We start from the raw sequence: 9,968 nt of genomic DNA, 5'->3' as shown, positions 1-9,968 counted from the left end.
ACTCTATTAGAGAATTGGCTCTCGGAGCTAAAGAATCATAAAGCGAAACTCTGCCAAACAAGCCATCGGTATCGTTAGATATAGACAGCATGCTTATTTGACGTCATAACTTTTTTTCCTATAAATGAATTGAGTAAAACATATAAAAATATCTTAGGCAACTTTTTTTTTAAAAAATAATGCTTTATTTAGAGGTAGGAGAATCTGTTTATTCCGACCATTCCCCCTCTCAAATCCTCCTATCATTCTATAAATAAATATCTTGGGCAACATACTATATCGTGTATGGCATCAGACTATCTCCAACCATTCTCCCTCACAAATCTACCTTTTATTGGTATATTTTGTATATCGTGTATGGAAGATTGGTGCACATATTAAATCATCACCACTCATTTTAGACGTCTCTAGTTATTTGGTATATTTTGCTAAGGACACCCTCCAACGTGGTGGTGTGTAGTGGTGGAAGGTGTTATTTGTAAATTGAATGATCAACTAAAGATGTTAGATCTAAAATAAGTGATGGTGATTTAATATATGCACCATGTGTATCAATTTTCTATGTGCATCAGATATGTCCTCTTTGTTTTATGACACATATGGTTGATGTAGTCTCCCTCTTTGGTTTTGAGTGTGGTGGGTTGTTGTTCCCCTCATTTTGCCTTTTCTTTTATGGTAAAGTCGGCATCCACTGATCCACTGTGTTCTGATAATTTAGATGGAATGCTGCATATTGGCGTCCATTGCTGATGACATCGAGAAAGCTATCAGGTCTGTGCAAGCAGACCTTACAAAAAAACAGTCATTTTTATACCTTACAAAACCAGTCAGTCACCACGGGTGTATGATACACTCATTTGGAATCAGTCTGTTTGGTAAAGGGATGGAAAAGCTGCTTCGTAATGTAAAGTAACGTAACGTGGTTTCTCCATCGGTTTTGGTATGCACCGCGTGATGTGTAAAACTCCTCCATAGGGGGGGGGTGCTCTCAAGGGGGATTGGGTGGGTTACGTGGAAGAGGATTTGGTTTCCACTCACTACTGACTTTGTTGGTGACAGCAGGCATGTCTCTCTCTCTCTCTTTTTGGCTTTGGATTGGATGCATGAGTTAAAACACAAATATAATATGAAATTGTGTAAACATCCAGCAAAAAAGGCTACTGTTGTTAGATTTTTTGCTAGGCATTAATAGACCGGTCCCATTAGATACGCCTCACGAGTCTTTGGTTGCAGTTTTCTTAGAAGAAGCTGGTGTGTGTTGCACTACACTTATTAGAGGGCCACAGCCACCGAGAGGCGAAAAGGAAACCGAAATGTTATTCAGGTACCTTGACGGAGACTGTATGGTCGAGGGTAGGGAGCTGGGCTAGTCTGGTGCTCCGGTTGCCAAATCTACGACGACCGAGACGTTATCGGGAACGTGAAGCCCAGGACGGACGGGGCGGGCAGGAGCGGCCACATCTCATCTCATCCTTCCACCGCGGCCGGCAGCACATCACGGGCCTGCCGTGCCGCCACCGTGGCGTTTTATTGTCTGTTCGAAACCACCACTGCCTGCGCCTTCTTCTGGAGAAAGGCAGGCGGAGGCGGACAGGCCACCCCCGCACCTCATTCCACAATTATTTGCGCCCGTCCCATGGTTTATATTCATTATTATTATTAAAATCACGCTTTCTGTAGTTGGATTTCGTTTTCTCCTTTTGTTTAATTATTTTGTAATTACAGTAATCTCTCGTGACTGGTGTAACAGTCAGTCGGCTTTAAAAGGACACGAGCGCTTAAACCCCCACCCCATATCCGCATCCGCTGCCTCCGCCTCTCGAGTCTCGTCCACCCGTCATCCTCCTAGCTCCTCTACTCGCCAGTCGCCATGGGTAATTCCTCGCTCCCGGATTCAGCGTCGGGTTTCTCTCTCTCTCTCTACAATTATCACTACCTGCTGCTCCCTCATGCACCGTGCTCAAATCTGACCAAAGTGGGTTCTGCTGACTGTTTTTTGTGTTTTTTTGGGGTCTCTCGATCTTCTCTGGATGCAGGCAAGATTAAGATCGGAATCAACGGTGAGTTTGTCCCCTCTCCCCATGCTACGCTATTTCTCCTCCTCGAGCTGGTTCGGTCCGATCTGAGTTGCGCCTTCTCTCTGCGACTGCGTCCGCGTCCGCGTCCGCGTCCGCTCAGGCTTCGGAAGGATCGGCAGGCTCGTGGCCAGGGTCGCCCTCCAGAGCGAGGATGTCGAGCTCGTCGCCGTCAACGACCCCTTCATCACCACGGACTACATGGTACGCGCCTCGATCTGCTGCGTCTGTTCCGTGCCGTGAGTAGATCTGGTGGTGTACGCGGGGTTTGCGCCGGGTTTACCATCGATCCGTCGCAAGCCAGCGTGCTCGGTTCCGTTAATCGTCGCGTTCAGTGTTGTTGTTGGCTTCAAAATTTTATTTTTACTGGGTCTCTCCGTAGATCTGGGGACTCTATCGGTTTGCTCTACTACAGCAGTATTTTATTTATGCCGTCAGTACTCAGTCTTACTTGGTTTGTGCTGCTTGAGGTGTCGTCGATCTAGCGCTTGCTTCAGTTCCGAGCGAATTTTGAAATCCGTGTGCTGTGCTCATCGTGGTTCTTTGTGCTCCCCACCCCATCTTCCGTAGACCTACATGTTCAAGTACGACACCGTCCACGGCCACTGGAAGCACAGCGACATCACACTCAAGGACTCCAAGACCCTTCTCTTCGGTGACAAGCCGGTCACCGTCTTTGGCATCAGGTGCTCCCCTCTCCTGCTTCGTCCAGACGTGGACTGAGCTTTTGCGTTCGAGCTGTGAGCTAATGTATTAACTGCTGCGATTCTACAGGAACCCTGAGGAAATCCCGTGGGGTGAGGCTGGCGCTGAGTATGTCGTGGAGTCCACCGGCGTCTTCACTGACAAGGACAAGGCTGCTGCACATCTCAAGGTATAATTTCTGCTTTATGGTCCTTTGTTTGTTTACTTGTTTGGGTACCATGTTCTCCCAGATCCCAAATATGTTCATTTTGAGGGATGTACATGTGCGGTGCATAAATTTTTAGTGATGCTGCCAAGTAGTTTTTTCCATAACGTGTCCAAGTTTGCACAGGTAAATTCTTATTAGTGCTGCTGCATGGAAGCTCAAGAGCCGCAATAAGGCAGAGTTCTATTTTTATATTTCAGCATAGCTTCTTGCTTCCAGAGTTCCAGTTGAGTTGGTGGATTGCTTCTGACACGCTGTGATAACCTGAGGTTTTGGAATGTGCATCAGTTTCATTGCTATATAAGTGCTGTTACTGGACTTTGTGTGGAGATTGAAATTGTTAGACTTGTATTGCAGCGTCATGTCTAGGATCTAGTACACCTCATCTACCCCCTCGTTACTCTTATCACATCACTTCTACTTTGTGTCAGATTGGATTTTCCTCTGTTAAATTGGATGTTTCTGATAGCTTTACTTTCCTTTTGAATGACAGGGTGGTGCCAAGAAGGTTGTTATCTCTGCCCCAAGCAAAGACGCACCCATGTTTGTTGTTGGTGTCAATGAGGACAAGTACACCTCGGATGTTAACATTGTTTCCAATGCTAGCTGCACCACAAACTGCCTTGCTCCCCTTGCTAAGGTGCACTGTCCTTCTCTTAAGCATTCTGTAGCTGTTTCTGCTCTTCCAATGTAGGATCATTTGTTAACGATGTCTAGTGTCATAAACCAGGTCATTCATGACAACTTCGGCATTGTTGAGGGTTTGATGACAACTGTTCATGCCATCACTGGTTAGTTCTCTTTGGCTGTATTCCTAGGATTCTTCAGAAGGTACTTGCAGTTGCCTGTAAAATGACAGCATGATGCTTGACTTTCAGCCACCCAGAAAACTGTTGACGGACCCTCAGCCAAGGACTGGAGAGGTGGCAGGGCTGCCAGCTTTAACATCATTCCTAGCAGCACCGGTGCTGCCAAGGTATAGTGATTGCAACTACACTCAAATTTATGTTCTCTACCTACATCTTCTTTGTGATGATTCTGGAGCATCACAACATGAATTTTCAACTACTGAGGGTGCCAAATCAGCAAATATTGTTTCATGTCATTTTGATACTTACTGTAGTTGTAAATTTGTAATAGAGTTGGTAGCCATTCTGTTCTGATGAATCTAGTTGGAATGCTGGATTTCAATATTGATGAGTTTGCATGCAGGCTGTTGGTAAAGTTCTTCCTGATCTGAATGGCAAGCTCACTGGTATGTCCTTCCGTGTTCCTACTGTGGATGTCTCGGTTGTTGACCTCACCGTCAGAATCGAGAAGGGGGCCTCCTATGAGGATATCAAGAAAGCTATTAAGTAAGTGATCAACAATTTATTCTTTTAATAACCACTCAATTTATTTCTAAACCAATGTCTGAAGGTAATAAACACTCCTTGTTGGATTAATCGCCACTACCACATGTTCAGTGTCTATGTTTCACTGCGTCTATCTTGATCTATAGTAGTTCTCTCCATATATGTTTGGTAATGCTTGCTGTTGATTACAGGGCTGCTTCCGAGGGTCCACTCAAGGGTATCATGGGTTATGCGGAGGAGGATCTGGTTTCTACCGACTTCCTTGGTGACAGCAGGTATGGATTTGCTTCTATCATTTAGCAACCAACTAACGAAACTGTGCTACTACGGAATTCTCAGTGTTCCTCCATGATTCATTTTTGTCATTCTGCCTTTTTCCCACTCAGGTCGAGCATCTTCGACGCCAAGGCCGGGATCGCTCTGAACGACCACTTCGTCAAGCTCGTCTCGTGGTACGACAACGAGTGGGGCTACAGCAACCGCGTCGTCGACCTGATCCGCCACATGTTCAAGACCCAGTAGAGGGGTTTTTTCCCCCTGCTTCTCATGGATGGTTGCTGCTTGTGTATGCCGAGAATAAATGTGGATGGCGCGTGCCTCTGGGTCGCCAGGTTCATGCTGAGTCTGGACATGTTTTGCACTTTTGCTTCCCTTCCTGCTACCATCTGTGACAGAACCGCTCGCTAATATGGGACCTGAGATTAGCTTTTTGCTGCTTGTGGTGAGGTTGCAGTTTTGTTCTGTGTTTCTGTGTTGTTAGCAATCCTATGATTCAGGTGTTCGTTATATAGAATTAAACCACCAAATATATGGGACAAGTGAATAGAATTAAACCACCAAATATCTGGGACAACCATCATCATCGATTCTCCTTTACCATATACACAACCCACGGTCACCTTGGAACATTAAGAAACAATACGTATGCATGTATATATATAACTAACCCAACATCTGTAACAGCTTATACATGGTACCAGGAAGTTCCCCTCTGTTGTTGGCACGACAAAAAAACTCAGTGTCTGGTAGCAGTTTACGAGTAGAACTGGTACGTTTTCGCGTCCATTATGATCTGCCGAAGCCCTCCGATTGGCGACAGAATCATCAGGATCACCCCGAGAATGATGCAGATCTGATCAACGCAGACACCAGACGTAATGTCATGCAGAGGAATTCGATGGCAGAAAGAATGAAGAAGATAGGCTGCTGCAGAGGAATTGGGTGTTAGCTCTTTCTTACCCAGTTGGTGAACCACGAGAGGCTGAACCTCTTGGGCTTGTAGATCGCGAGCCACATGACGCAGGGAAGCTGGCAGAAACCAAGCGGAGAACATGTTAGCTTGTTCTCAAGTTCTAGCACCAAGTGCTTGGACATCAGAACCACAGATACAGATGCAAGTCGGATCGGATCGGATCCCACTGAGAGCTTACGAAATAGGTCGTCGGTGCAAAGGCGAATCCGCCGAAGAAGCCGAGCAGTCCGCCGAAGAAGGGGAAGGTGATGGCGATGAACATTGTGAACGCTGCACATACGTACAGGTTGCATCACCTTAGTTCAGTGAGGCGCCAATTCGGCTGTACAAGTTCAGTTCAGATTTGACGGGGGGCGTTCATTACCAACATAGGCGGTCCGAGAGATGAGACGCAGTGTCAGACCGGGAGGGAAGCGCAGCTTCTTCACCAGCACCGTCTCTATCATGTCAAACACTGGCATGGCGTAGATCTGCATCGAAAAGATTTAGTTTTTGCAGGAACTGTAAATAGTAATTAATGAAGAAAGTAGATGTCGCGTACCTGGTAGCTGCCAATGACGTGGATGACGACCATCATGTTGGCGAGCGCGATGAGCCACCTGGGCTTGCTGAGCGTGATGAGGATGTTGTCCTGGACGCTGTTGCCGAACGCCCAGTAGCCGATGAGCGCGACGGGGAAGTAGCAGAGCGCGACGACGACGTAGGCGACGACGACGCCCTTCCACATGGGCTTCTTGGACGGCTTCTCGGGAGTCGACGGGATGGTGGCCTGGATCTCCAGCACCACGTTGTGCCCGGCGTACGCGAACGCCACGTCGCCCAGCGCGCCGAAGAAGCCGAACACCTTGCCGGGGGTCGTGGTCGCGCGCAGGTGGTAGTCCACGCCCGCCATCCTGCCCTTGTCCACCGACGCGCCCCACGCGATGGTGGAGTAGCTGAGCGACATGACGGCGGCGGCCAGCGACACGCCGGAGATGGAGTTGAAGTTGGGGAGCTGGGAGAGGACGAAGTGGACGGAGGCGAAGATCATGATGAAGTAGGTGGTCTTGATGTTGTCCTTCCCCTCGCACGACGCCCCGCCGTCGCCGCACACCAGCACGTCGTGGAACTTCTTCAGCGACCTGCCGCCGGTCACCATGTACACGATGTTCACGCCCACCTCGACGACCAGCTGCTGCGGCACCACGATCCACAGGCCCAGCTTCTCGCCGAACGCGTGCTGCCCCAGCTCGTGGTACCGGTCGAACCGCTTTCCGGGCACCATCTCGTGCATCTCCACCATCTGCCACAGCGTGTACAGCGTGATCACCCACGACACCACCAGCACGGCGATGCCAGGGCCCCTGCATATATGCCATTTGACAACAAAAAAAAGTTCATTTTGTTTGTGGTCGCCGTAACCGTAACGCGCGCGAAGATGTGCCGTGTGCGTACCAGCCGAGCTCGGACAAGGCGTAGGGAAGGCTGAGCACGCCGGCGCCGACCATGGCGGTGACATTGTGGAAGGCGGAGTACCACCACTTGGCGTTCCGCGACGAGGTGATCGGGAGCCACTCGTCGATGGCCTTCTCCCGTGCGCTCCTCGCATCCTGCAAGTTTTTGTTTTTGTTTGGTTTCCCGCCATTGCCGCTGTTAGCTGACACAGTCTTGTGCTGATCTTGGTTGCCCACACACAAAGCAAGAGAAAGAAAGAAACACTACACAAGCAGGCGAATGACATGCCCCGACAACCACAAGTCCACAGCTACCGACTGACTAAACAGCTACAGATCAGCAGGCCGAGGTTTTCAACTCAACCTCTTTTTTTTTTTTTTTTAAAAAAAATGCACCTTTTGAAAAATCTGAACGTTCAGTGAGATCACCGGTTTCTTTTCTGCTCAGCGGTTGACCAGGCACATGGCCGAGCTGCCAAAGTCCTCCAAAGGACCTCCAAAGCCCACGATCCTTACCACGGCCACCGCCGCAAGACGAGAGTTTTTTATTTTGTTACGCCTAGCATGTTAGCTGGCAGATTTATTATAAAGAGAAGAAAGTTCCGGCTTGAAATTTCTGCAGAAGAATACTATGTGAATATGACAAGGTGGTGCCCGCGATATTTTCCCCGGCTTGGAAGCGACAGCGAGATGTACAGTGCAGGTGCAGCTAGTGCCTAGTAGTAAATCGTCTGTCTTTTTCAGAGGATATGAATGGGAAATTCTGGGCAAAAGCATCGGAGTTCACGCCGATCCTGAGGCTATTCACAATGGAGGTTTCATGGGGTGTTTCATGTATTAATTAGTCTGCCACATCAGCTATTTTGATGACATGTCACATCATTTAAGAAGGAAGAGTTTCATGGAGTTTCATGGGGATGAAACCATGTTAACTCGTTTCCAAGATCTTGGAAACTGTGTGAAACCTCCACTGAGAGTGTTTTGTTTCATCTTCATATAATTGAGTAAATCCTATTGGTTATTTATATGCAGCATTTAAGAAGTATGTTGACATATGAAATAGTGAGATGAAACTCTCTATTGAGAGAGGGTATTTCATTCATCCATAAATCTGATGTGGCATTTTTGGAAACAGTGACATGAAATCCCTATTGTGAATAGCCTGAGAATCAGGTATTTAATGGACGCTCCATCATCCCTGAGAATCAGGATGATTAATGATACTAAAAAGGAGGAGGAGGATGAACAGGCTAGGCGATTTCACATGTCTCAGATGAACAGGCGTCCAAAAAGACGCCTTTTTCTCCACCACCTCTCCTCTCCTCTCCTCTCCTGTCCTGTGGCCCCCGTGATGGTGGGGAGGAGTGCTCTGCTCCGCTCTGCTGGGAAGGTGTCTGAATCGGAATCTAGTCTCAGTGCGCCGCAACACCGCCGCACAGTGCTCGACAGCTCTGGAGGGATTCTTCGCCTTTTCGGAGCTATAAGACAAACAGCGACCCTAAAGTCTGAATCTCTTGTTGAGAATGTCTGGCGTGTACGTGTGTGCGCTGAAGAGAGGCTTCCAAGAACGGCGTGCCGCGTGCGTCGTCGTTAAAAGTCCCCAGCATCAGGCCGGCCGGCCACGCGGTCTTGGCTGGGCAGGTGGATAGATGGCTGAGGAGATGCCCGCCATGGCCGGCGAAGCAAGAGCACAAGAACACATGTTTGTTCGGATGACAGAGATGTTTAAGGTAGATAGACACACAGAGACACAGGGAGGGAGCGAGACGGTACCTTTTCAGGGAGGTAGTTCTCCTTCTCCGGCGCTTGGGTCTCCATGGCCGTCTGTACGTTCGATCGGCGTCGGAGTCAACAAGAGAGGCTTGGTTGGTGCCTCAGGAATTGGTGCAGGCAGGGGAGATGGACGAAATGGCCGGCCGGCTCGTCGTCTGCTTTATAGAGGGATGGAGGCGAAACGGGCAAACGGCCGGCCAGCTCTTCGCCTGCCTGGGGGCGCTCGAGGCGAGTGGTCCCCGGTACGTTGACCGTTGACACCCAAACTCAACGTCTCGTTTGCCTAAATTATCAAGACAACAAAGACGAAAGGGAACAGGGGGCGGACGTATCATGGATGCAGTATGCTAACCAGGGATATGAATTTCGGCGAATTTCGCCTATTGTTTTTCTCGCTTTCGGTGCTAGACGAAATTGGAATTTCGGTCCGAACATTTATATATTTCAGTTCTAAATTAAAAAAATACAAAAGTCAAACTTTAGTAAAAAAACGAAATTTTGATCAATAAAAACGAAATTGGTAAACCCTGATGCTAACATATGTGATATGTGATCCCCCTTCTCTTCCATCTCTTTCTTGTCGTGGAAGAGGTCGATCGACACGCTGGGACACGTCGTGTGTACGTTAGAACCAATGACAGAATTAGTGCCTGTTTGGATCTGGCTAACTGGTATTCTTAACTCAAAGGTAAGTGCAGAAGGAGTACTAATTAATGGAAATTACATTCATTTTCTTTCCTTCTTAAGACAAGAGACAGAGAAACAGAAAGCTAGTACTTTCCTCATTGAAGCTTCCAACTACCCCCCACCCCAGCGCTACAAAAAAAAAAAAAAAAAAAACAACGGTGAGCAACTCTGTCTCCTTATTAACTTGTTGACAGTGCTTGCCTCCTCTCTGCAAAGTACTGTTAGATTAGGTGTGAACATATAAGAAAATAACGTCGCAAACAGCAAACCACACCCTTAACGCATATAGCTATATAGTCTACCATTACCATCTGAACATACCTCCTCTTCCTGACAATGCTTGGCGTTTTGCGAGCGCAGGCTAGCTAGCTGAGATGCCGGTGGGCTAGCACCTTGGTGATGAGCGATTGACAACACGGTGTGCGTGTGACGTGTCTCTTGGCAGGCTGTGGTTGCAGGTGACAGGTGGAGACAAGGTACGTG

General features: G+C 48.1%; 2 protein-coding genes across 5 annotated transcripts; one reads left to right on the top strand and one right to left on the bottom strand.

The window, feature by feature from the left end:
• The first annotated feature begins 1,403 nt into the window (after positions 1-1,403).
• LOC542367 (GADPH (AA 1-337)) lies at positions 1,404-5,081 on the top strand. 4 transcript variants are annotated; one of them, XM_020551757.2, is made up of 12 exons: positions 1,404-1,639; positions 1,751-1,874; positions 2,037-2,060; positions 2,179-2,279; positions 2,646-2,761; positions 2,850-2,949; positions 3,479-3,625; positions 3,716-3,776; positions 3,864-3,961; positions 4,198-4,340; positions 4,532-4,615; positions 4,727-5,081. In XM_020551757.2, exons 2-12 carry the CDS (start codon positions 1,871-1,873, stop codon positions 4,860-4,862), a joined length of 1,014 nt encoding a protein of 337 aa, XP_020407346.1. In that variant the 5' UTR covers positions 1,404-1,639; positions 1,751-1,870; the 3' UTR covers positions 4,863-5,081.
• Positions 5,082-5,184: 103 nt separating this feature from the next.
• LOC100273979 (Lysine histidine transporter 2) lies at positions 5,185-8,913 on the bottom strand. Its single transcript, NM_001148365.1, has 7 exons — positions 8,799-8,913; positions 7,027-7,181; positions 6,134-6,935; positions 5,957-6,062; positions 5,771-5,862; positions 5,580-5,648; positions 5,185-5,472 (listed from the first exon to the last, which is right to left on the bottom strand). The coding sequence occupies exons 1-7, from the start codon at positions 8,841-8,843 to the stop codon at positions 5,374-5,376; spliced, it is 1,368 nt and encodes a 455-aa protein (NP_001141837.1). The 5' UTR covers positions 8,844-8,913; the 3' UTR covers positions 5,185-5,373.
• Positions 8,914-9,968: the final 1,055 nt, after the last annotated feature.

This window comes from Zea mays, chromosome 4 (genome assembly GCF_902167145.1).
Source record: "Zea mays cultivar B73 chromosome 4, Zm-B73-REFERENCE-NAM-5.0, whole genome shotgun sequence".
Classification (NCBI taxonomy): domain Eukaryota; kingdom Viridiplantae; phylum Streptophyta; class Magnoliopsida; order Poales; family Poaceae; genus Zea; species Zea mays.
Note: the sequence above shows the minus strand (reverse complement) of the source record. Positions and strands in the feature narration are given on the sequence as shown.